We start from the raw sequence: 27,429 nt of genomic DNA on the forward strand, positions 1-27,429 counted from the left end.
TAAGTAAAGTGACCTTCCTAGGGTGTTATATTCAGAGGTATATGATGCCAGTTAGTCCCAGTTGTTGTTTTTTCCAGTACCAGGGATCAAACACAGGCTTCGTACATGTTAAGCAAATACTATGTCACTAATCTAGACCTCAAACCCCTGACTTAAAAAAATTTTTAAATTATTGTTTTAACTGATAATATAAAAATTAAAACATTGTAAGTTTTAGGGAATATTCATTGGATCTAGGAGTACTATACCCACTGAGTCACTAGTCCTTTTTATTTTATGCTTTTGAGTCAGAGTCTTACAGAGTTCCTCAGGTTGGCCTCAAACATGATCTATCTGACTGTGGTGCTACACCCAGCAAGGAACATTCTTTATTATTTTATTTTAATCTAGGCTGTATAATAAATCCATGTGATAGATGATACTGTAGTGTATACAATAGAACATCAGGGTATAGAGAAGGGTTCGAATAGGGAATGTCATAAGTTTAGTGAATATACTACCTCTTTAACAGTGTCTAATAACTACTGAATACTATAGCGATAGATAGAAGAAACTTAGGTAGTACAAATATCCTTAGAATAGAGTTATCTTCTGATTAAAGCCATTATAAGTCTAAAATTTCATAACTTGAAATGCATTTAATATACCTGACTTATTGTATATCATAGTGAGCAGCACAGTATACAGTAGAATATTGGCAGGACTTGCTTCAGGGATCATGATCTTGAAAAAGTTTAGTCCAAATAAAATTAAATAAGTATCTTACATAGCTATATATAACTGTAGAAGTTGCCCAGTGTGACAGGGTAAAAGAATAAATAAGTAGATTTAAAACAAACAATTAAATCCAGACAGAAGCCTTCGAGATGTAACTGTGGTCTGTATGAATGTGAGAGTCATGAAAATGTATGATTCAATGAAAAGTATGATTTGGGAATTTGGGGATTAGAAGGGGTTGTGTAGAGTGGAGGGTTCAAGGAGATTATTTCTGACTTCTGGTGGAACCATCTCTCATGCCCCCATAAGAGAAGTTAGTAAGTTGAGTAACTTTTGGTATAACAATTATGCTTTCTGGTGGCATATCTGGCATTTGAGGTTGAAATTTGTATTATTTTCGCATTTGTATCCTTCCAGATTTTTCACGTCTTTTGCAGTTCTCTTGAACACATCTGCAAATGTCATCTGTTGATAAGATCTCTTTGTGATCTGAACTTTCTAGTCTTGATACTGCAAACAATTATCTAGTCGAATATTTTATTTTCCTTCTTGTCTATCACCTGTCTGGTATTCTACCCAATCTATGATACTTGCTTTCTTTCTGAAATTATCAAAAAATTTTGCTTCTGGATAGGTATTCCATTAAAACCACCAGTAAAACATCCTGCCTAGAAACTATTTTTTATTTTTTATTTTTTTAGTTGAAGATGGATACAATACCTTTATTTATTTATTTATATGTGATGCTGAGGATTGAACCCAGTGCTTTACACTTGCAAGGCAAGTGCTCTACCACTGAGCCACAATCCCAGCCCCCTACCTAGAAACTTTTAAAATTCCAAATTAGTAAAAGATTTTGTATATTAGTTAATTTTATTAAGATATTATGTTGCTTTTGAGTTCATTTAAAATTTTTAAAAAGTCAATATACTTATACAGGTTGAGCATCCCTTATCTGAAATGCTTGGGACCAAAAATGTTCAGATTTTGGAGTGTGTTGGATTTTGGCACGTTTGCATAGACTTCTCTGGTTGAGCATCCCTAATCTGAAAATCTACTCAAAAAGTTTTGCATTTTGGGTTTGGATTTTCAGATTAAGGATGTTTAATCTTGTAATACAGCTCTCAAAATAACCAGAAATTTAGAACAAGTAAATATCCCTCCTTCCCCCACATATCCCTTCTTCCCCCATGCCAGTGTTCTAACCGTAATAGTGGACAAGCACTCCACCACTAAGCTATGTCCCCTTTTCCACACCTTTTTTAAAATGAAAAATAATATATTTTTTCTTACCACTCTGGAAAATAGAATATTCAGGAGGGACGGATGCTATGTGCTGCTTTTTAATTTTTTCCATTTTCATTTTACATAGTTTGTTTCTTTCTTTATTTATTTAGTAGTAGATGGACACAGTACCTTTATTTTATCTATTTTTTTTTTTATGTGGTGCTGAAGATCGAACCCAGTGCCTTGAACATGCTAGGCAAGCGCTCTACCACTGAGCTACAACCCCAGCCCCACATAATTTGTTTCTTACATAAGCAAAACATTTTCCTCTTAAAGTACAAGCATACTTACTAGAAAAGATTTAGAAAATTCCAAACAACTTAGTAAATAATATTATACCACTTAAATCATTATTTAAGTATCAATATAACACTATTGATGTTTGTGTCTTTTGTGGTCAAAATTACCCTAAACAATTTTATATCCTACTTTAATTTTTTTAAGTTTAATATTATCATAAGTAAGCATTTTTACATGTCATTAAAAATTATCCATAAACAGTTTTGAGCTGTGTATTATTCTGTCTGATTTGCAGGCTGTGATTTGAGTACAAGCTTTGTAACAAAGGTTGAATATTTCACTTTTTGTTGTTCTTACTGTGTGCTGATTTACATGGCATAAAATGTCTCTAGATATTTTTTTAAAATATTAGTGTATTCCTTTGTATCTTTTATCACATTTATTTAATGTTTGTTTAGTTTTTTAGTGAATGAATGCTTCATTAGTTAAGATATGAATCTTTTATAATTTCTTAGATAATCTTCTTTTTGTTTACTACTTCTTTTATGGTGCTGGGGATCAAACCCAGGGTGCCTTATATGCTAAAGAAGTGCTCTACTGCTCCTGGCCCTTGTTCACTTTTTAAATTCATTTAATGTTATACGTGTCTTCCTCAAACCAGTAGGCCTAAAGTGGAATTAATCTTTTATGCTTTCTCCTTTCCTCATTGTCTAGCTGACTAAGAAACTGAAATGTCTTCATCTTTAATCTTCCCTTACTCTCTGCACATCAAGTCAATCTCTGAGTTCTATTGATCGTATCTTCGAAGTGGTTTTTATGTCAGTTCACTTTGCTTTATCCTACTCCCACTGTCTTATTCAGGTTACTGTTACTTTTTTATTTTTTTTAGCTGTAGACAGGCACAGTACCTTTATTTTTATATGGTGCTGAGGGTTGAACCCATTGCCTCACAACCAGTTGCTAGGCACGTGCTCTACCACTGAGCTACAACCCCAGTCCCAAGTTACTATTAATTCTTAAACTTGGGTTTCTACAATAACCTGGCTTCTGGTTGTTCTAACTCCCTTTCAACCTGTTTGCCATGTTGCATTGGAAGTTAGTATTCTGTAATTTTATGCTACTCTTTGGCTTAAAATATTATAGTTTTCCTTCAAAATTCAGGAAAATGCCTTAATGTGACTTATAAGGTCTTTTTTTAATCACATTTCCAGCTTCAACTCTGTTCGCCTCTCAACCTTGACTTTGGTACCACTTTCCTTCTTATGTCACTTACTGAAATAAGTTGTGGTGTTTCATGTCTTTTGGCCGTTGCATATCCTGTTCCCTTTCCCTCAGATACTCGTCCATCATTTTGCCTACCTTTCCTCAGTGTGCACCGGACAATACTGATTCTTTCCCATTGGATTTTTGAGGTATCAGATCATACCTACCTCCTGAAAGCCTTCTCTGATATTCCTTGCAACTGATTACGTGGTCTTCATGTGAGAGCCACTTTTAACACATTCTTTCCTTCCTCTCTCCTTTGGCTGGGTCTCACTAAGTTGCCCAGGCTGACCTCAAACTTGCACTCTTCCTGCCTCAACCTCTGGGGTAGTTGGGATTACTGGTTCACACCACTTCACTGGTTCTAACAGTTTTTTCTGCTATCCTTTTGCTCTGCATTTATTTGTATAAAGTTTACATATTTTGTATGTGAGTGATGCTGGGGATTGAATCCAGAACCTCAAACATACTAAGCATATGCACTACCACTGAGTATAGCACTAATATTTTTTTACTTTATTTTATTTATTTATTTATTTTTGGTGGTGGTGTTAGAGTTTGAACCCCGGGCCTTGCGCATGCAAAGCAAGCACTCTGCCAACTGAGGTATATCCCCAGTGGCCCCCTTATATTTTTATCAGCATTTCCCAAAGTCTTTTTCCAAGGAGTTCAGGTGTCTTTGTGGTATTATCTGTTAATGTAAAAGGATTCCTTGGTTGAGTTTGGGAAACAGTCCTTACTGTGTTTGTGGAATTTATAATATAAATTGACATATGTTAAAGACCTTGAGAATTTTACCAGGCTTTTTACTAGTTGCTGAGTATATGTGGTGGTGAACAAAACAGGTTTGAAGCTAATCAAATCCTACGGACATTTTTTACCTTATGTTACTATAGTTGCTCTATTTGGTACTGATTTTCACTCCTTCCTGCTCCTTAGTCATCTGTGACATTGTATTCTCTTGATTCTCCTGTTATTTCTTTCATTGTTCCTTTCCTAAAAATCTTCTTCATGGGTTCCTTTTCTTCTGCTAGACTACTTAAATGTTGGTGCTCCTTGGGGTTCTGTTTTAGCCCACTGTTCATTTCATAATTTATATCTTTTCCACTTGGGTGATTTCAGACATCACATTTGCTGTTTACTGATTTTTTAAATTGAGGCTCAGGACAATAGGAAGGTTTCAGGTAAAGGGGCCAATCTTTTAAATAGAATCTAAGGTAAATTTGAGGCTCCTTGGGGAGAAAAGTACTGGGATATTGCCAGCTTCTTCTTCTAGATAACCACTCTAAAAACTTGGAAGTCATTCTTAATTCTCCCTCTCACTATTAAAGTTCTGCCAATTTCATATTTTGAATACTTAAACCCATTCTCTCCCCTCCAGCATCCATACTGCTCCACTGTCTTGGGTCTTTATCGTTTCTTATTTGAGCTGATTCAGATAGCCTTCTTTTGCACGCAGTTAGCTCTTTGATTTCATCCTTTAAGAAATCACCAGAATGTTGCATTGGAAAATGCAGGTCTGATTAGTTCTCTTGCTTGAAACCAACTGTTCAGAGGCTTCCTATATGTGAGATGAGAAACTCTTTAAACAAGTTTGAGGCTACTTCTCCTCCCTCCCTCTTTACTCCAGGACTAGACGTTTATTCCCCAGGAGCTTTAAACTGTCACTGTCCTTGTCTACTTCATTATCGTTTTTTCCATTGTTATTATGTACTCCACCCTTTTTTGGGTCATACTTCTCCTTGTTTACTAATCTGTGCATGTCTCTTCATTGTATTTACACATAAGAGATGATGATGATAAGATTTATTCCTATGTAGGCTATGATCTTTAAGATCAGGATTTGTGTCTTGTTTTTGTAATCCTAGAACCTCTGGTACGTAGCAGGTATTCTGGAATATTTACTGCCCAGCCGCGGTCCTTCAATCACTAACCCCTCCACTCCAACTCCTCAATTGCAGGTTCTACCAAAGTGTTTTCAGGTACCTTAATTCTGTATGTTTGGAGACTCATCTATTATTTTAAATTATAATGATGCATTATGACAATGTTAAAAGTGATGCATCATCATTTCAACATGTAGAGAAACCCAAACATGTACTGGGGATTTACCTCAGTGGTAAAACGCTTGCCTCAAATACATGAGGTATGGGTTTGATTCTCAGTACCACCAAAAAACAGAACGAAACAAAAAAGAAAATTGGAGGAGAACCCAAACACCATTAATATTCCCACATAATGCTAATGAATATTTTTAAGCTATGACATTATAATGTTTATTTATTTGCATGTAAATCCTGAACTCAAATTTTAAGTTTACTGAAAAGGCCAAATATATCCCTGTTGCTAAGCAATGCATAACTGTATGTTCTTGGTAAATATTTACTGATTCTTGTCATCATTGTTGGTGATTCTAGTATACCCTTTTAACTTAAAAAAAAATTTTTTTTTTTTTTTGGTAGCCTCAAGGAATAGGTTCTCCTAGTGTTTATCATGCGGTTATCGTCATCTTTTTGGAGTTTTTTGCCTGGGGACTATTGACGGCACCAACCTTGGTGGTAAGTAATTTTCATTTATTTACCACTGATTCTAAAATCTCTTTTTCTGTAGTTTTGGAGGAAAAGATGACCTTTTTCCTTTCCATGGTTAACTCAAACCAGTATTGTCAGTTCTGAGGAGTATTCACCTGTGTTTATTGCTTTAGTTGTGTTTTTCAACCTTTATCTTCCTTTCCTTACTTTGAGGAGGCTGGTGGTAGAAATATGTGAATTTAGACATGTCATTTGGACATATTCAAGCAGGGGCTCAGTCACCACTCTGTTTGGATTAAGCAAAGGGTTTCTTATGCTGAGTTTAGGAAAGATGATGTCTGTGACCTGCATTAGTTGGTATGAGATATTGATTCATAAAATTGCATTTTCCAAATTTCAGAGCTTAGTTTGGTTTTGTCTTTTATTTTTTCCCTTTCATTTTGTACTAAGGATCTAGAAAGACTAAACTTGATTTTTTACCTATACTTCCCTAGGTTTGGAAAGACCCTATCAGACCACTCAGCTGAGAACTAGTTGTTTCCTATCAGGGTAGATAGGGGAGTGGAATGAAGGAAGGCATTATCTATGTTAGAAATCTGTAATATCTTGAAAGGAGTAGTTTAAATGTACAGCTTACCAAATCCTAGAAGAACAGAATTCCAAAGCCAGTATACTTGCTTGTATGTACATGAGCTTGATCATTATTAAACAAAAAACTTTTAAAAAAAGGTCGTTTATAGAAAAATTGATTAAGTAGATTGAACTAGTTTAGGAATAATTGCAATTCGTATTTCTTGGCATATTTTCAACTGTATAATCATTACTATTTGTACATAAAATAATAGGTTTTTTTTGGGTTTTTTTTTTGCACCAGGGTTGGAATCCAGGCATGCTTAACGACTGAGCCACACCCCCAGCCTTTTTTTTTTTTTTTTTTTGTATTTTATTTAGAGACAGGTTGTAATCCTCACAACCACCTTGATTTACAGAAAAATCTTGATTGCTACTGTGAAAGTAAACTATAGTGTTGGTATTTGAACATAGGCTTGCTTGATTCTGGTGCTCAGTCTTTTGGGGAATGCTGGTAGTAAGTGATTCATACCCATGATTTAGGTAATTGAGGTTTTTGGGCAATCCAACTACTAGCTAGTAAGTTAAGAGGGATTAAAATTTGGTTAAGCTTTTAGCAAGCTGTCACAAAAGCTTTTTGTGATGTTTCCATATTTGTTATCAGAATTTGAAGTGTATATAGCTACTTAAATTTTGCTTCTGATATATATATATATATATATATATATATATATATATATATATATGGTATGTCAACTTTTTGTGTAACTTTAGTATATTCTTAATTTTATTTTTGTTAACTAAAATAGTATGGATAGTATCTTTAAGATTTCTTTTTCTTTTCTTTTTTTTCTTTTTTTGATTGGCATTGTGGGCTATTGAACCCAAGGGCTTTGCACATGCTAGGCAAGCACTCTCCAACTGAGGTACACCCCCAACCCCTCAGAATGTATTTTCTACTACTTCAGTGACTTATACCTAGAGGTGAATGACAGATTTTGAGGGAGATTAAACCTGTCTTATTGAAACCTAGGCATTTATGTTTTTTTAGAAGTGATTGATACATCACTATTTAAGAACAATATATTAACTCAGTGTGAGCTTTTGAAAAGGTTTTGCTTACTTTGAGTCTTTTTTTGCCTATAAATTTTGGGGTGTTTGTTGCCAGTATTTATTATTTTGTACTCCTTTTTCCTGCCCGCATGTTGAAGTATGGAGGAAGGTGGGTTTTAGAATAGAAGAAGGAACCAGATGATGGTGGTACATTTCTGATAATATTTATTTATTTGTTTATTGTGGTACTGGGGATTTAAACCAGGGGTGCTCTACCATTGCTATAACCCAGGGCTTATTTTTATTTTGAGACAGGGTCTCCCTGAGTTCCTAAGGCTGGCCTCAATTCTGCGACCCTCCTGCCTTAGCTCACCTAAGTTGTTGGGATTATAGATGTGTACCACTGTACCCAACCAGTAGTTTGTTTAAAATTTAAATATTTCATTTCTGTTTTATGTGTTTTGAAAGTGATTATAAAGGATACCAGTTAGAGAGTCACAATTCTTAACTTTCATTTAAAAAATGGAAAATGAAGATATAATTGAGTTTATTGTTATTTTAAGTCAATATCTTTCTCTTCCTATATGTAGCTTTCAAAAATTACATTATAGTTTGTTTCAGCAATTCATTTTCAATATTAATTAATTCAATTGATAATAAATTTTAGACTTCTTAATTTTAATAAATGTTTAGTTTTAGATTTATTATAACCTTAATTTCTTATTTTTAAAAAATGTGATATGAAATTTTTTTCCACTTCATGTGGTTGAGATTACATCTTTGAGATATAAGTTCATACAGAATAGCCATGACCCACATGTATTCTATGTGGTCAGCCTGCCTAGGGGAAGAGATGAAGCCTCCACCATCAAGGGAATTTAAGTTAACTACAAAAAAGAATTCTGTACTGACAGATATTTTTAAGGTCTGAAGTTTAACACTTTTGAGAGGTTATGAATATATGGTTAGTTTATAGAGGATGTTAAGTGATCGGTGGTTAAATAACACTAACTTGATAAAGAGAATTGGTGACAGTGGGTATAAGAAATATAATGCTATGAATGGCTTTACTCCTTTGACAGATCAATGATTCTAGAAATACTAGGCCAATGTTTGGTGGTTCAAACTGCTGAGATACACAGTACATATTATTAAACCCTCACATCCATCACCATTTCTTCTACCTAATTGATTTCTCATCCTTTGCTTCAGAGATAGTACCTAGGCATTTAATATGTTAAAGACTACTTTCAAAATCTTTAAAGATCTTAAAAATTTTAAAGACATTAAAACTTCTTGAAACGTATGTATTTTTTTCTATTCAACTCTAAAGACCTCATGACAAATCAAAAGTCTTACATTTCATACTTTTTTTTTCCTGTTAAAATTTTGTTCAAAATTATATGGCCTTAAAGGAGAAATTGCTTTAGAGTGGAAAATTGTATACAGAGGAACAGTTTCGAAGGTTTAGGGGCTGCCTTTATTTTATTTTTACCAACAAGTAGTAAATTTTTGTTAAGTTTGTACCTATTGGCAGAAGAGTAACTGAAGAAAACAAAGCAATCCTAATCCTTGTAAAGGTTCTTGCAAGATGTAAAAAGGTACACTCAGCATAGAGTTTCTTCCTAAAAGGAAGACTTGCCCACCTTTCTTCTTAACCCTCACATTGCCATTTTCTCTTTTTCTTTTTCTTTTTTTTACTCCGAGAACATTGCTTTAATAGTAGAAGCATTGTCTTTTAAGTCAAGCAAGAACTCAGTTGTTATATCTGTAAAGTATTAATGCAATCTAATTCACAATGTTGATAGGATTAAATAAAAGTGTATAAAGTCCCAACACATAGGCTATAAAATCATTAGCTGCCATTTTTTGACTTTTATTTTTCCAGTTTCCTTTCCCTCCAGTTGTCTTTTCAGCCAATGAATTCTCAATGGTTTACCCATTGCTCACTAATGAAATTGATGCCTTGTGGTTTGAGAATACATCTTGGAAAGTATAGAATATCTTGTTATACATTTTAATAGATTGAGATTTTGTTTTCTTGCTTCAATTTTTCTTAATTTGTGGCAATTAAAAATTCTCTATTTTCCCAGTTTTCTACTCTAGATAATATATACCCATCTGAAAGAGACTACAAGTCAGTTTTAATGTGGGAATCAGGATAGTACATACTGTTCAAGTCTGACCCCTCCTGGGTTCAGTTTCAGCTTTCACACTTACTGACTATGATTTTGAACAAGACATTAAACTTCCATGTATCTGTTTTTGATAGATAGGGTTGTTATGAGGAATCAAATGAGATAATATAGAGAGAGCTCTCAATTTAATGTCCTATAATACAGTGAATGCCATATAAATATTTGGTGGCATTAGTATCTACTCATATGCATGCATAGTGTCATACAAATCTGAAAATTTATATGAAATTAGATTGTATTATGAAGTCATATTTGAAAATGTAAGGTAGAAATTTTATGGATTAAAAGGTAGCATGTGATTTTTATTTTGGTTTTTATTCTTCAGGTGTTACATGAAACCTTCCCTAAACATACATTTCTAATGAATGGCCTAATTCAAGGAGTAAAGGTAAGATCAATCATATATCTATATATAGATATCTATATGCAAGCACAAACATACATATTTATGTACATATAATTCTGTCAGTTCTTGGTTAATTATGTGAACAAACTGCAATTTTTAATAACTAGAATATAATTTGAAGCATTATTTAATGCTTTTAGACCAACTGAATTTTAAATATGATTTGACTCAAATATAGCCTCCTGTGCATTATAAATTATACTGTATTTCTTATGTTTTGTTAGCATTTATGTTCCAAAGGTCTCAGTGCTTTTATAAACTAAAAATAATAATATAGATTGGAGAGGAAAAAAACTATGCCAGAAACCTCACAAATATAAAATTATATTGGTATGATAAAGTATTGGTTATTATGCAGATTCTTTACTCTAGATTCAGTTTGACCAACAGATTTTATAAATAGATTATTAGCCTACCAATATAAAACCAGGTAATTAGCATGTGATATTCTTTCCAGAATTGGTAATGTAAGTTATTCTGATTGAGAATTCATTAGAGCATTTATATTTAATAGTCAGAGCCCTGCAGATGATTCTAGCATATCTGAGGAAATTTTTAAATTATATAGAGAGAAGAAATAAGTTAATTTTTATCTAAAGTTTAGCAATTTGTTCATTTAGAAACAAGATTGTTTAAAATCCATTTGTGGTAATAAAATTTATATTGGGCTCATGGATATACAGGATAATTTTTTTTTTTTTTAATTTAAGGAAACAAAGTTGTTCAAAATTCTTCTATGGTAGTAAAATTATTTTTGCTCATGGATAGGTAGCATAAATTTTCTTTAAATTTTTTTTTAGGGTTTGTTGTCATTCCTCAGTGCCCCACTTATTGGTGCTCTTTCTGATGTTTGGGGCCGAAAATCCTTCTTGCTGCTAACAGTATTTTTCACATGTGCCCCAATTCCTTTAATGAAGATCAGCCCATGGTACGTGCATATTCAGATTATTGCTACTAAATATCATTTTCTGTTATTGCTTTCTTAATGTTTTTTTCTTGCCAACTTATATAGATTTTAATTGTTTTTCTTCTAATATCATTATTCTTTGACACATATAAGAAGGGTTGTGGCTTAGTGGTAGACCGCTTGCCTAGCATGTGTGAGACACTGGGTTCGATCCCAGAATCACATAGAAATAAACAAGATACAGGTATTGTGTCCATCTACAACTCCAAAAATATTTTTTAAAAAAGAAAAAGCCCCCTCAAAATATAGTACTTAAGTAATAGTTCATAAATAAAGGTTTTAGAAATCAATACTACTATTGGAAATAGGTACTAGTATCTATTTTGGAAATAGATACTACACTTTTGGCAAACTTGCTTTTGGATTTCGCAATCCAAGCTTCAAAACAGTATTTTAGGGACTGGATAGAATTGTTAACACTTTATTTTCTTAAGTAGAATATTAAAAACATATTACAAAATTTCTTATTATTGGTACTCATTAGGAATAAGTTTTACTATATATCAGTAAAGTCCAAAATGATAGTTGTTTAATATGAAGGAAGGTTATTTCTCTCTCAGTGTAAAAAAAGACTCTGGAGAGATGCTATTGTAATTCTAGTGAACCATCCTTTTTCTGTCTTGCTGCTTTGCCATCCTCAGCTATCACCTCACTGTACAAAATAACTACTCATGAACCAGCTATCAGATCACACTTCAGGCAGCACAAGGGAAGGTATGGCTAAGAAAAGCACATCACTCTCTTTTAAGGAAACTTTATATTTAGAGTATTTCCATCCAACCTCTGCTTACATTTCTGTGGTCAGGTATTAGGTATATGATGCTGGACTTAGCAACCCTGATTAAAATTAGGATTTTTTTCATTAAAAGGAAATGAGGAAAAACTCACAAAAAAGGAAATGAATGTCCCAAAGTAATAGAGTAATAGTAGTAGATGTAGATTTAATCTCTGATGTTCTTACTACACTGAATTTTAATATTGGTTATTAATTATAGTTAATTAATGAATGGGGTATATTTTCATTGTGTGTCTAGAAGGTCCTAGGGGATAAACAGAGCAGGATTTTTTCTCATAGGTTAGATAGAACTCTAAAATCCAAGCCCTTGATAAATGCTCATCATGCAAATTAAATCTTACTGAGGCAATCTAGGGAATAAGCATTTGGTTTGGAAAGCAGTGTGTTAGAAAAATTTTAGTAGTTATAATGTCCTGGTGGAATGATGTCTTGAAAGTTTATTATGGTTACACAGGATTTTAAAAAACTACCTCATTACAATAGAAGTTTCCTATTTCTGGCTAGATATTTTTGAATCATCCATAGTAAAATATAGTTTGCTTTTTCAAGATACTGTTTGTTTCCATTATTAGGAGTGCTAGGCAAGTGTTCTACCACTGAACAGCATCCCTATTGCTTTTTATTTTTTTTTTTTTTTTTGAGAATGGGTCTCATTAAATTGCTCAGACTGACTTGAACTGACTTGGATTTCCTATCCCTCTGCCTGAGCCTCCTTTTAGGTGGGATTACGTGCATGGGCCACCAAGTCCACTTCTTTGATTCATGCTGTATAGTTAACTGTTCTGAAACCTGAACACTGCTGTTCAAGTTTCCTCTGTGAAGACTGACTTTGTTATTCTTAACATTTGAAAAGCCATAGATAACTTTTGAAAGACACCTAGTTTCTCTAAGTGGCTCAAAGTAAATGTGGAATAGGTTTTTGTTTTAGTGAATTTTGTGTGTGTGTGTGTGTGTGTGTGTGTGTAGTACTATGAAGAAAAACAGTAATGAATGAAATATAGTAATAATAGTGAATGAACTTTAGTTCGTTGCTATAGAAGCAACAAACAAAGGCATAATTCAACAATTGGGTTAAAGATTTACCTGAATATGTTCTCATTTTAAGTGCGGAATTCCTGCATAGTAACAATGTTACTATTAAGGAGCCATTTCTAGCCCTTTGTTTTCATAATATCTGCAGTTTAGGATTTAAAGACGTGTTAATTCCTGAACTGCTCTAGAAAGCTGTTGACTAAAATTAGCTAATAGAAATGAAGGAAAGTTCAAGTGATGGTAATTGTTCCAACCATTTCTTATCAATTATCTTTCATCCTTAGGTGGTACTTTGCTGTTATCTCTGTTTCTGGAGTTTTTGCAGTGACTTTCTCTGTGGTATTTGCATACGTGGCAGATATAACCCAGGAACATGAAAGAAGTATGGCTTATGGATTGGTATGTGTTTTTATCTTATACTTTGCATCTGCTAAAAAATACCTTGTTAAACTATCTCTTATTATAAGGAATGTAAATCTTTTCATTAAAATATTTTATTTTTTGCAAAAATACATTTCAGGAAAGTTACCCATTAGACTACATTTTAAATTGTTTTCAGTACAAAACCATGTAAGTTTTCATATTTAACATTCAGGAGATATTTATAGGTCTCATATCAGAATTGCAATTATGGTGTTTCTGCCTTGTGGAATCTTTTATAATTTTTATTGGTGCATTGTAATTATACATAATGGATTTGTTGTTCTATATTTGTACATACACATGCTGTGATAATATAATTTGGTCAATGTCTTTCCCCAGTATTTCTCCTTTCCCTTCCCTTCTCCTGCCTGCTGGTCCCTTTCTACTACTATATACTGGTTTTCCTTTGATTTTCATGAGGATCCCCCCCATACAAATATTTCCTTTAGCTTTCACATATGAGTGAAAACTTATTTCAGTTAACATAATACTCTCAACTTCCATTCATTTTTCTGCATGAGACAATTTATTCTTCTTTATGCCTGAATAAAAATTTTTTGTGGAGTTCTTTTTAACAGAATCCTAAAAATAAGGAAATATTTAACATGTCATGGGTTAAAAAAAATTACTCACAGGCTGGGGATGTGGTTGCGTGGTAGAATGCTTTCGTGGAATGCACAGGGCCCTGGGTTCTTCCCCAGCATCACAAAAATATAAAAATAAACTAAAGGGAACAAGTTAAATTTAAAAAAAAATTACTTATCCTTTTTACACAATGGCAGTACTGTCTGGTTCCATCAAATCTAGGAATAGAATGGCTCCCACATGCATAATAATGCAGGTCATTATTTAGGTATGCAGAAGTAGGATAGTAATAAGTTTCAACAAATATGTGACAAACATTTTGATAAATAAGGACCAAATATTGTATCTACTGAATCTTAGTTTTGTAAGAGTTTGTGATCTCTGATTCAAAGGTCCCAAAAATAATGAATTATGGAATTAAGATTTTTTTTGGGGGGGGGGATACCTGTAGGGAGAAGCTTATAAAAAGAACTAATGTTTTCAGTTGTAGACTTAGAACATCAAATGATATGAAATTGATTGGTAGAATTTACCCCCACCTTTTCAATTTAATTTAATTTTTTGCAGTGGGGTCTTGCTATATTGTCCAGGCTGGCCTCTGAAACTCCTGGGCTCAAACTTACTCCGTCTCCTGAGTAACTGCAATTATAGGTGTGTGCCATTACACTTGGCTGGATTTTTTAAACCAACTATATTGAGATATAGTTTATATATCAAGAATTCATTTATTTTATATGTATTGTTCAGTGAATTTTAATAAATTTATAGTTTTGAGGAGTTAGGTTTTTTATTTTAATTTGTTATATATGACAACAAAATGCATTACAATTCATATTAAACATATAGAGCACAATTTTTCATATCTCTGGTTGTACATAGAGTTACATCCTTCATGTCTTCATACATGTACTAAGGGTAATGATGATTATCGCATTCCACCGTCTTTCCTACCCCTATGCCCCTTCCCTTCCCTCCCCTTTTCCCCTTTGCCCTATCTAGAGTTCATTTAATTCCCCCCACCCTACCCCTTCTACCCCGCCCCCAGCATATTATGGATTAGCATCTTTAAATCAGAGAAATCATTCGGCAGACTGCTTTCTGTCTTTGTGGGTTTTTTGGGGGATTGCCTAATTTCTCCAGCTCCATCCACTTACCTGCAAATGCCTTGATTTTATTCTCTTTTATTGCTGAGTAATATTCCATTGTGTATATATGCCACATTTTTTTTTTATCTATTCATCTACTGAAGGCATCTAGGTTGATTCCACAGTTTAGCTATTGGGAATTGTGCTGCTATAAACATTGATGTGTCTGTGTCCCTGTAGTATGCTGTTTTTAAGTCATTTGGATATAGACCGAGGAGTGGGATAGCTGGGTCAAATGGTGGTTCCATTCCCAGTTTTCCAAGGATTCTCCATAGTGCTTTCCAGATTGGTTGCACCAATTTGGAGTCCTACCAGCAATTATGAGTGTGCCTTTTAATTAACACTTCAACCCAGAGGCTTTATGTATTAAAAGCATATTCCAGCAAACAGCCACTTAAATCTAGAAATAATGTGGATGTAGACAGAGGAGGAAGTAATCTTTGCACCCTGTTTCTGACCAGAAAGAGAGTGCCTCAAGGTAGAGATAGTTGAGTAGAGGAGAAATGACAAGAAAGCCTGTGATTGTGTGCTTACTACTTTGTACATGTGGTCTCTGGGTGCCCTCAGAAAGCTGACTGTCGCTCACAATGCAAGCCATTGTCTATTCCCCCACACAAGTACAGAACTCTCCTTAGACTCAGCAATGCTCTTTAAGACCACAACAAGGCACTCATAACTAAATACCACCACAGTCTGGTTTTTAGAACTTTCTGACAGCCAAAAGAATATCCTCAGTCCTATTTATTGTCCTTCCTCTGACCGTAGGCAATTAACAGACTGCTTTATGTCTTTGTGGTTTACCTGTTCTTTTTGTACTGGGGATTTGAATCCAGGCCCTCAAGCATGCTGGGCAAGTGCTCCTCCACTGATCTACATCCCTAGCCCTTTTTAATTTTATTTTGAGACAGCATCTCACTAAAGTTTCCCAGGCTAACCTCAAACTTGTGATCCTCCTGCCTTAGCCTTCTGAGTAACTAGGATTATAGGCATGTGCCATAATTCCTGGCTTAGATATTTAAAATTATTAGAATTTTATGTATTTGTTCAGTTAATTGACCTTCAAAAATTGAAATGCTTGTCTTGAGTAGTTATTAATAAACAGTTACAAAAAAGCACTTTTGTGAAGTTTAAATCCTTGGTCCAAAAGTCACAAATGGTACAGAAACAGAATAAAGTTTAAATGTTAATTCTACTTATCCTGAATAGCATGGTTTTTTATTAGGTGTTATTATCTACTTTCACATTTCCTGCTGATTTGAAGGCCTTTGTCCAGTAGGGTGTTAACAGGTTTTCTCTACCTATGCTCTTCCTACTTTAATATTTATCTTTATCAGACATGTCTATACTTTCTCAGAGCTTTAGAGTTCTCAGAGCCTGCTGTAATTTTATTCTTCCTAATCCTGTCACCCCCCAAAAATGACCAGCTTCAGTTTTTTACCAAGGCTTAATGTTTTGTTTTGAGACAACATCTTGCTATGTTGCCCAGGCTAACCTTGAATTCTTTTTCTGTTTTTTTTTTTTTTTTTTAATGTGTTTTAGCTTTGACCTTGCCAGTAGGATTTCTTTATACAAAGGGCTCAAAAATTAAAAGTTTGAAGCCACTTTCCTGAGAGCCTGTTATGTTTTTTGTGGGGAGGGTACTGGGGATTGAATTCCTGGCATTCAACCACTGAGCCACATCCCTAACCTTATTTTGTATTCTGTTTAGAGACAGAGTCTCACTGAGTTGCTTAACTCCTCACTTTTGCTGAGGCTGGCTTTGAACTCATAATCCTCCTGCCTCAGGAGCTGGAGCTGCTGGGATTTCAGGCATGCACCACCACGCCTGGCCTACTGTGTATTTTTTATAGAAGAACTATAATCTTTTTATCTTCCTGCAAAATAGAGAACAAGTGGTGCAGATAGGAGGAGAAGGGGAAAGTGTAAAAGCAGCTCTGACATAAAGCAGAATTAAGGGGATGATATGTGGTAAAGTAAAGGAGTCAGGTAATCCTGACTAATCTCTTCTCTGTCCTCATGGTTTCAGGTTTCAGCAACATTTGCTGCAAGTTTAGTCACCAGCCCTGCAATTGGAGCTTACCTTGGACGAGTGTATGGAGACAGCTTAGTGGTAGTTCTAGCTACAGCAATAGCTTTGCTAGATATTTGTTTTATCCTTGTTGCTGTACCAGAGTCATTGCCTGAGAAGATGCGGCCAGCATCATGGGGAGCACCCATTTCCTGGGAACAGGCTGACCCCTTTGCAGTAAGTTTATATTTCTTCCTTCTCTTTGGCAGAAAAGTGGATGCACAATTCAATACATGTTAATATATGGCTGTGGATGTTTTTTTGCGGAAAACATCTTGGAGGGTGTGAGTTTGTTTTTTGAAATATTTTTTAGAATAGTAAATTTTGTCATCCTTTCTTCAAGTCTTTTCAGTGTGTGTTCAATATCAAAAGGAATCTCTTCATATTCTTAAAAATCATCTCTTTTTGATGTAAAATCTTACTTTAGTCTTTCTTTTTCTTGTTCTAGTCCTTAAAAAAAGTGGGCCAAGATTCCATAGTGCTGCTAATCTGCATTACGGTGTTTCTCTCCTACCTACCAGAAGCAGGCCAATATTCCAGCTTTTTTTTATACCTCAGACAGGTATTTAAGTGAACTTTTTAAGTGAACTTTTCTTTCATTGTATAATGCCATAAGAAAAATGTTTAATCTTGAAAGTGCTAAAATCAGCTGAGAAATTTAAAATGAATACCAATTTTATAAATCAGTTAACTAGACTTAACCTTGTTTTGTGTGTCTGATGTTCCTTATGCATTTCTAAAGAGAGCACTTTGTATAGTGAGATTTGGGGCTTAGGCAACAAGATTGTGTTCCCTTGTCAAGATAAGTAGTCTGAGTTTGTTTGCTGTTTTTAGAAGTATGAGATGCTTTAACCATTCACTTTCTCCAGTTTCTTTTTCATGTAGAGCATATGAAAGGAGAGCAGCTAGCCACAATGAGAGCACAGACAAGTTTTTCCTCCTTAAATACCAGTCTTGCTAGACAGAAATCAAACCTGTACAAAGCGTAAAACACTGTAATATTCATTTATAAAATATTCTAAACTTAATAGTCTATAATTAATTATACCCAAATTAAGGGACCTTTACCATGTATAAATAAGTATTTTTAGTATATTAAGACTTCATCGATCTCCTCTGAAGAATTCTTTGCTTATAAATGAATTAAATTTTGAATTAAATATGAGTTATATGTGAATTAAATTGTTTTGTTTATAATTTTTTTGGCCCATTTAATGTTAATGTATAAGTAACTGTGTTAGTGTGATATTTTTTATGCTTTTTTTATTCATCAATTTTACTTGTTCTGGAAACCTTCTAGATAATGAAATTTTCACCAGAAAGTGTTGCAGCATTTATAGCAGTCCTTGGCATTCTTTCCATTATTGCACAGGTGAGTTTCTTTTTTGTTAGAGTGATATCATAGAGGGTTACCCTGGCTGGCTATCCAGATGAGGCCTTAGAGTGATGACATCTTGATGGAGTCACCAAAGTTAGGAGTACAAGGTTTTGTAGGTTTAGGAATTCAGTTGTTAGTGTAGCTAGTTTTGATCACATTTTTGAAACTGAGATATGTTAATATGTGATTTAAAAACTAGGTTTTTAAAATATGTATTAGGGAATATAACTGTTGCCCTATTAGTCAAGAAATGTTTATAAATACCTACCATGTATCAGGCTATAGAGAATGTAGCAATAAAGTTATGCTGTTATAGAATTTACATTCTAGTAGGGTAAGACATAAAATAAGTATGTCCATGGAAGCACATTAAGTATAATGAGAATAACAGAGAATAGGGGGAAGGAACATACAAAGTGAGACTGGGGGAAAGATGTTATTTTTTAACGGCGATCTAGGGGAAGGTTGGGAAGTCTGGGAAGTCCTTGCCAATGCAAGAAGACATTGGACCAGAATGAGAAGGATGAGGAATGAGCTGTAGGAATATCTGGAGGAAAACTAAGCAGTGGGAATAGAAATAAAAACTTGAGGGGAGACTGTTTTTACGTGTGTAAGTAAGAGAGCAAGGAGACCAGTGTGGCTTTAGTGGCATGAACACAGGAAAGAGCACTAGGAAATAAAGTCTAAGAGCTAATGAGGAATCAGCTCCTGTGGAGCCTTGTAGGCTGTGGTAAGACTGAAAACCTTTGAATGTTTTGAGCAGAGGAGTGACATGAAAGTACATAACTCGGAAGCCCAGTTGATAAATGATGTTTTTTTGATGAACAAGATATTTGGATTTTCTTAGAAGATATTTTATTCCTGGTCTCCAAACTATCTCTGCTCTACAATAAAATACTATTCCTCTCTGGTGACCATAATTCCCTCACATAGTTTTTCTTCATTCTATGAAAAATATCCACCCCTTTCATGCCATTGGCTTTGCTTTTTCCAGACTCTGTATTATCACTTACCCTAATACTTTTTCCCTTCATAGATTCAATCTACTAGCTTGCAACTTCTTTGTTTTATTCTATTTTTAAGAAAATGGCAGATAGGATCCTTAATTGGTCTCTTGGAAGGTTCACCTTGCTAGGATTGCTTTCACAGATCTCATCATTGATGAATTTTTGGTGCGTTCAGTGATAACCTTAAAATATAAATTTAAATCCTACAATATATGTATGTTCCTAATGCCTCCACACACAAACATGACATTGAAGAATAATATTAATACTATATCTGACTTTTGTTTTATCCGAAAACCTCTTGATAGGAAAAAGATTGCATTTAAATATTCATGTTGGTATCAAAAAAGTGCTCTTCAACTTTGGAGGAAAATATATTGTAGCTTATATATAAAAACAGCTTTAAACATTCACACTTGAAGCATCGAAAGAGTTTTTGAAGCATAGAAGGTAGAGTTTGTTGAGTTATAAAAAATTAACCTTGTAATCCTGGGATAAATCCACCCTGTTCATGATTATCTTTTTCATATATTGCTGAAATTAGATTTGCTAATATTTTGTTTAAGATTTAGATCAAGACTGGTATGGTGGTACATGCCTATAATTGGGAAGTTGAGGTGGAAAGATCACAGTTTCAAGGCCAGCATGGACAACGAAGTAGAATGATATCTCAAAAAATAAAAAAGGCTGGGAATGTAGTTCAGTCCCCTGGGTTTCAATCCCACATTGCAGAAAAAGGGAAGAAAAAAAAAAACGAACAGGCTAATATTTACTATAATGATAATTAAGAGATTGACAGCTGTAAGTTGCATTTTATACTTAACTGATCATGGTGGTGGCTATGGCACCTAATAAATTAAGGCAGTAGCACTGTAGGCTCAAAGATGAATTGAATCAGATATTTTACAGGAAATTTGTCCACTGTTCAGCAGATGACACCTGGCATCCAGGATACAAGATGAAAATAGCCTCTGGGAGCTCAGAATCTGGGGGCAGACATGTAAATAAATAAAGGAGAAGAGTGTGGTTGGTTTTGTATTATGTAGATCACTGCAACAGCAGAGAGTCCTGAAGACAGTGAGGTTAGAAAAGAACCAGCAATGCTTCAGCCAGCATACAGGGAACCACAGGAATAAGGTCTTTAAATGCCCATTTAGCTTTTGTTGCTTACATGAAAACACAGTTTAGGGGATGAAAAATCACATTAAAAGCGGAATCACATTAACAATTTTCAGAAACAGGTAAATAAGAATATATGCACTACACTCTGCATGTGACTACGATAACAACATTTTTATGTCATGTGGTTTACTATATTACATACAACCCCAAAGGTAGAAGCAAGGTCTTATATTCCCATTTACACAAAGTTATAGTATTGACTTGTTCACTACTGAACTCTCAAATTAGTGGTTTTTTTTCCTCCTTTCCACCAGCATGGAGCTATTTATAGATCCCCCTCTAAGCTTCTTGTTTGTTTAGTTTATTTCTTACCTATGTGCCTTTGTTTCTCCTATATTTTTCTGCCTTCCTTTCTTTGTGTTCCCACACTAATTTGGGCATATCTCTATCATTGCACAGACAATAATATAGTATAGCTTTTACTTGTGTATTTCTGATCATTTTGCCTTAGTAATTTGTAAGCTGTAATAGAGGTCTGTGTAGATTATGAGGTTAGTGTTGTGTATTTCTGTCACCCAAGTATCCTGCACTGCCTTCAACCCAGCAAGAGCTAAATTGAAGGTCATTGGTTTTTTGCAGTGTTTCAAAAACTTTAGAAATTACTAAGGAATAAGGTCTTTAAATGCCCATTTAGCATTTTTTAAATGCTAGATGTTACAGATGAAATTATATGTACCCCCTTCCCCAAAATTATTCCATTTGCTAACTGGACAGATTCACCTTCCCGCAGGAGTCAAGTAATTGCTGTCGCCATTGGGGCCTTTTCTCTCTGGTTTGCCATAGGCCCTATCACTTCTGTGGCATTAGGCATGTGAGTTCCTAACTCACATGCACTAAATAAATGTTTATATAAGGGCACAGTATAGGTGGTTCTACATATTTCTTTTTCTCTGTTCGTTCCTATCTAGTTCTCTATTTGTAGTGACTCCTGAATTTATAGCTGCAGACCAATTGTCAATCTCCTATTTGGCAAATCTGCTGGGCATCTCAACTTTAACACAGCCAAAGGTGAAATCTGGATTTCTTCCCAGCACCAGTGTTCCTCAAGCTCCTTCAGTGACACCATCACCTCCTGGATTTTTTTTGTGTGTGTGCCAGAAACCTTGGCATCATCACTCATTTCTTCTTTTCTCTTTATCCCATATTCAGTCTATCAGATACTTCCTTTCAGCTCTTAAATAGGTCCTGGATAGAAGCATTTCTTATATTCTCCATTACTAGAATCTAGTCTGACCCATGGCAGTGACCTCTTTTTGGTGTCTCTGCTTCCATTCTTGCCTCTTTACTGCTCATTCTCCACTTGGCAGAGTACTTTTTAAAATGAAAATTTATTTTATCTCTTATATTAAAGTAAGTCTGAAACTTACTTTCCATCACAACTGGAAACTCATTTTTCATCTTCACAGTTGAGTATATTTCAATCTAGGGCCTTTGCGTTTGCTGTCACCCCGCTTGGAGTGTCCTTTCCCCTCAGAACTTCCCATAATGATCTTTTTACTCAACTCCAACCTTAAACATCACCCCCAAAAGACCTTCCCTGTCCATCCTGATTCAAGCAGCATGCCCATCACACTGTTTTTGTTTTCTCATAGCAATGACAACCTAGAATTTTCTTATTTGTAAAATAAGTATGCTCATCTCCATCTTTCCACCAGTAGACAGTAGTCTGGGTGCTGACTGATAGTAGTGGTGGATATAGGATATCCATTCCCTTAGTAGCCTAGAGGAAGATTTGACATAGTAGGAACTTAGCAAATACTTCTTGATTTTCTGAACAAAACTGATTTCAGAGTTAACTGTTAAGCAGTGTGTCATCTTGGTTAAGTCATTTAAGCTTTGAAACTCAGTTCTCTCATCTTCAAAATGAGTTATATTAAATTAAGGAAACCAATTTTTTTATTCCAACACAACTGTATTAATTTGTTCCATTGTTAATCACACATGCTTTCCATAAATCCTTAAGAACTTGTAAATGAGAAAAGTCCCTGCTCCTGAGAAGAAAATTGATGTCCCTAATTAGAATGTCATAAGTATCAATGTCTTTTTAGGTCTTTGGGTCACAGAGGATGTAGATAAAGGAGATGAGAGGTGGTTCTTCAGTAGGGGATCTTCTGCAGTATCTCTGTATTAAGGATGTTAGCCTCACAAAATTGGCATTGACATATCTGAATTTTATTGCCAGTGTTAATGAATCATCCCATGACCTTAATATTTACCTTTATACTTCAGTGATCATGTCTATAAAATGGAAATGAGGCTAATAATTGCACTCAGCATTTTTTTTTTTAATTGGGATTTGGGAATAGCTGCCTACAGAGCTAGCTGGGTTGAATGAAGAACTATGAGATGACTTCATTTCAGAAGCAGTTTTTGGTGGTATTCATGATCATGCTTGAAGTTGCCACCTTCTTTAGACCACATTCCTGAAAGATGCATGCTCCAGAGTATGCATCTGGCCAGTTCAGTCTGTTCCAGAGCTCAGGCTCGCTGGTCTTCCATTTTTACGGCTCCATTTCAAGGCTTAAGAAGCAGCTATTTCATCATTGGTGAATCTCTGTTTTTCAACATCATGTCCTCCTCTAGGGTTGCATTGCATTTAACAATGACAAGAACGATTATTTTATGCTCTCTGAGTTCCTAGAGCCATAAAAAATGAATCATAGCTATTTAGAGGAAAGTGCTGTCTTTGGGATATTCTTATGTAGTTTTCTAAAAGTTATCAACTTTGCATAATTCCTGTCCCTTCTAGTCATATTGATGCCCTGGAGCTTTGGCTGTATTCAGTTTTATTTTTCACAATTAAAGCCAGTATCTGATATAGTCTTTAAATAATATTAAAAAAAATACTTGTAACCTAATTATTTTTTAAATATTTATTTTGTTTTAGTTATAGTTGGACACAATACCTTTATTTCACTTATTTATTTTTATGTGGTGCCAAGGATCGAACCCAGGTCTCACATGTACAATGCGAGCACTCTACCGCTGAGCCACAACCCCAGCCCCAACCTAATTATTTCTAATCCTTTTTAGTTTTTTTTTGTTTGTTTGTTTGTTTGTTTGTTTTTAATGTTGGCAAGTATGTTATTTACTACTTTGAAGGGAAGTAAGAAGTATACCAGTTGTATTTGATTAGAGGAATAAGAGTTGAAAATATTTGACCACTCATCAGACTGGAAATACTTGTTTTAGAGTGAAAAGGTAACCAAATGTTTCTTTTAGTTGATATGAAATTTTTCTTGGCTAACTCCAGGCTCTGAGTGAGTTCCCTTTTGTGGACTATGGTTGCAAAAGAATGTAATCCTACAAGGTAGCCAAATCATGTACATCTCAATCTACACTTTTTCATTGAAAGTCTTAGAGAAGAAAGCTATGAGTCCTGATTGTTCAAAAATCCTTGAAAGTATTATTATTTGCTTTTTACTGGCATATTTGTGACCAAGTCTAATTAAACTGTTAAATGATTATCTCAGTTTAAATTTTTAACATTTTTGTGAGTTTTAGAGTGTCAGCCAGTAATAAAACAGTAATTTCCCAAATTCTTACCTCTTCTAGTTATTCACTTAAACTATTGTTTATTAACTACTTATTATGTGTCAGGCACAAACTAGCATTTTATGTAAATATATCTCATTTCATTCATATAGCCAAGTTCTGAAATACATGCTGTTATCCTAATCTTACAACAGACAAAACCTGAGGTTCAGAATGGTAACTTGCCCAGGGTCATTCATTAGCAAGACCTTTTGACTTCTGATTTAATCAGTCCTCAGTAGAAAATGTACTGAATAAAAAGTTTAACCTTTCACTTTTCTAACTCTGAATTTGGATCTGTATGACCATAGAGACTTTTCATCTGCTTATGAAACCTGAAATAGTAATCTCAGATATATTCAGGGCAATAGTTGCTAAAAAACAAATTGTAGAAAAGTCATAATGGTCCTATTATATTACAGAGTAGAAGATATCAACAAATATTCTTTTTCTTTTTTTCCTCTTTTTCTCTCCAGACTATAGTCTTGAGTTTACTTATGAGGTCAATTGGAAATAAGAACACCATTTTATTGGGTCTAGGATTTCAAATATTACAGCTGGCATGGTATGGCTTTGGTTCAGAACCTTGGTATGTATAAATATTTTAGTGTTTGTTTTCTTAATTTTGGCGTTTATCTTTGTTTCCCTTTATTTGCTTTTCAACTAAGGCATAGACTTTAATCTGTCTCTTGCTGTACTTTTCATTCTAAACATATAGTTCAGTTTCCCTCTTGTGTACTCAAATACTCTCCCAGAGTGACTTGAAGATACGAAGAGGACATTTCATAATTAAATGGCTGGCTGAATTTTTGCATGAAATTATTGAGCTTTTGAATATCTAAAGAGCATTTAATTAAGATCAGCGATCAGTTTGTCACTAGGGAAAAGCACACAATTCCATAGCAATAAAGCCCTGAAAGTTAGCATAATTTACCTTTTTTTTGGTAGGAAAAAAAAAAATGCTGTGTAAAACCGGAGGTAGTCCCTGATGGCAAAGGGGAAGTGAACAAAGTCCAGTTGGTTTGATCCTGGTTTCATGTTGTCTCAGCTTTTCCTGCAGGAAGCTGATGATGATTTGCACAACTAGCCACCTCATCTCTAGACATGGGTAGAATTTGTTCTGATGGGCAATTTCTTTTCCAGTCTAGCTTTTACAAAGAGGTGCTAACAACTTATCTGAGACATTTCTTTTAAATATCAAGCCAGAAGCATCCAGGCTACTTTAAGAATTAGATAAAATCAGTGATGTCTTTATACTGAGTATCAAGTCCATGGGAAGTTTGATGGAGACTTGCTTACTTCATACATTTATAAGCATCTGATGATATTTATTTATCTGTATTATACATTATCCTCAACATAACTTCTCAAATTCCTGCAGAAATAATGTCTGACACACTTTAGTTTAGAACATGATATCCCAATTTTATTTTAAAACCTTACATTATTTTTGTAAGAGACTGTTTTTTTTTTTTTTTTTTAGTTGTAGATGAACACAATACCTTTATTTTGATTATTTTTTTTATGTGGTGCCGGGATCGAACCCAATGCTTCATACATGTTCAGCAAGCCTTCTACCGCTGAGTCACAACCCCGGCCCGAGAAATTGTTCCTTTTTGAGACTATATAAACAGGGTTAGACTTTTAAGAGATTTTCTCAGTCACTTAGAAAGGAATAGGATAATTCTTTTCCCTGTACTGACTTGATTTTTAAGTATGTATTTTAATTTTGACAGGTACAGTGGAAAAGACTCACTTTTGTTTTACTGCTTTAATTATAGGATGATGTGGGCTGCTGGAGCAGTAGCAGCCATGTCTAGCATTACCTTTCCAGCTGTTAGTGCACTTGTTTCACGAACTGCTGATGCTGATCAACAGGGTGAGTTAATAGGAACCAATGAAAATTATTTAAAAGCAAAGAATATTCTGATCCTGTTTTCTCCCTCACAAAAGTACGAAACATGAATGTATTTTTAAAGTACAGAATTTTTACATTGCTATCAGTGGTAAATAGGAAAAGCAGATTCTCGAATATTACCTTGATGAGGATATATATAATCTCTTATCTTTTGCCTTTGAATATATAGCCCTCTCTGTTCTCTTGCTAAAAAATTTAAGAAGTTCACTAAACATTTGTTGTTTGCTATGTTGTGTTAGACACCTTGGGATACGTTCATAGCCCTTTTATCCAATCTTATGGTTTCAGTTACCAAACTATAAACATGAAAGGCTCATGATTTTGTGGTGGGAGCATTTAATTTTGGGAATCCCAAGAGATGAAGGAATAATTCTTTTAAAAGAGTATGTTTTATCTGGTCATCAGAAAAAAAAAAAATCAAAACAGTGATGTTGCTTTAAAAGAATGGCAGTGGTCACTTAGTGAAATGAGGAAATGTGTATGGCCAAAGAAAGCTGCAGTTTAAACTGAATAGAAGATTATAGAGAGATATATGTATTTTACTAAAAAGGGGTCTTGAATAGCTGCTTGGATACCAAGTTTTAACAGTCTCACTTCTGAACTTATGCATGACTGGTTTTTAACCAAGGATATTTGGAAGGCTATATTCTAGGGAAATAAAGTAGTTTTGCCTAGTTGTTTCTATGTTCATTCTATATATGGATGCATCTGAGCTCATGTTTGCATAGGATAGCACACCAAATGCACTTTGGCTTCCAAGTCTTTAATGCCATTGCAGTAATTGCTAGTGTTTATTAAATGCCTTGATTTCAGATTGATTTCATATTTGTACTGGTTTTTACAGGAGGAAAAAAATGGGTGGCATACTAAATGATTTCTTTAAACAATGTAGGTGTTGTTCAAGGAATGATAACAGGAATTCGAGGATTGTGCAATGGTCTGGGACCAGCCCTTTATGGATTTATTTTCTACATCTTCCACGTGGAACTTAAAGAACTGCCAATAACAGGAACAGATTTGGGGACAAACACAAGTCCTCAGCACCACTTTGAACAGGTAATTTCTTCTTTCACATATTTATTTGGCCAGAAAAGATGGTATTTTTTGATCATAAAAGCTTTCAAGGGGC

General features: G+C 34.4%; 1 protein-coding gene across 2 annotated transcripts in view; it reads left to right on the plus strand.

Annotated features, from left to right (window-relative positions):
* Window positions 1-27,429, plus strand: part of Slc71a1 (solute carrier family 71 member 1) — a 39,068-nt gene that overhangs the window by 9,029 nt on the left and 2,610 nt on the right. The window contains exons 2-11 of one of the 2 annotated variants that reach the window (XM_076863291.1): window positions 5,970-6,065; window positions 10,185-10,247; window positions 11,066-11,193; window positions 13,345-13,459; window positions 17,240-17,458; window positions 17,730-17,843; window positions 18,582-18,653; window positions 24,859-24,971; window positions 26,164-26,261; window positions 27,193-27,356. In XM_076863291.1, the coding sequence (XP_076719406.1) occupies window positions 5,970-6,065; window positions 10,185-10,247; window positions 11,066-11,193; window positions 13,345-13,459; window positions 17,240-17,458; window positions 17,730-17,843; window positions 18,582-18,653; window positions 24,859-24,971; window positions 26,164-26,261; window positions 27,193-27,356 (1,182 nt within the window). The remainder of the gene's footprint in view (window positions 1-5,969; window positions 6,066-10,184; window positions 10,248-11,065; window positions 11,194-13,344; window positions 13,460-17,239; window positions 17,459-17,729; window positions 17,844-18,581; window positions 18,654-24,858; window positions 24,972-26,163; window positions 26,262-27,192; window positions 27,357-27,429) is intronic. The other variant, XM_076863292.1, reaches the window with a different exon arrangement.

Source organism: Callospermophilus lateralis, chromosome 7 (assembly GCF_048772815.1).
Source record: "Callospermophilus lateralis isolate mCalLat2 chromosome 7, mCalLat2.hap1, whole genome shotgun sequence".
Lineage (NCBI taxonomy): Eukaryota > Metazoa > Chordata > Mammalia > Rodentia > Sciuridae > Callospermophilus > Callospermophilus lateralis.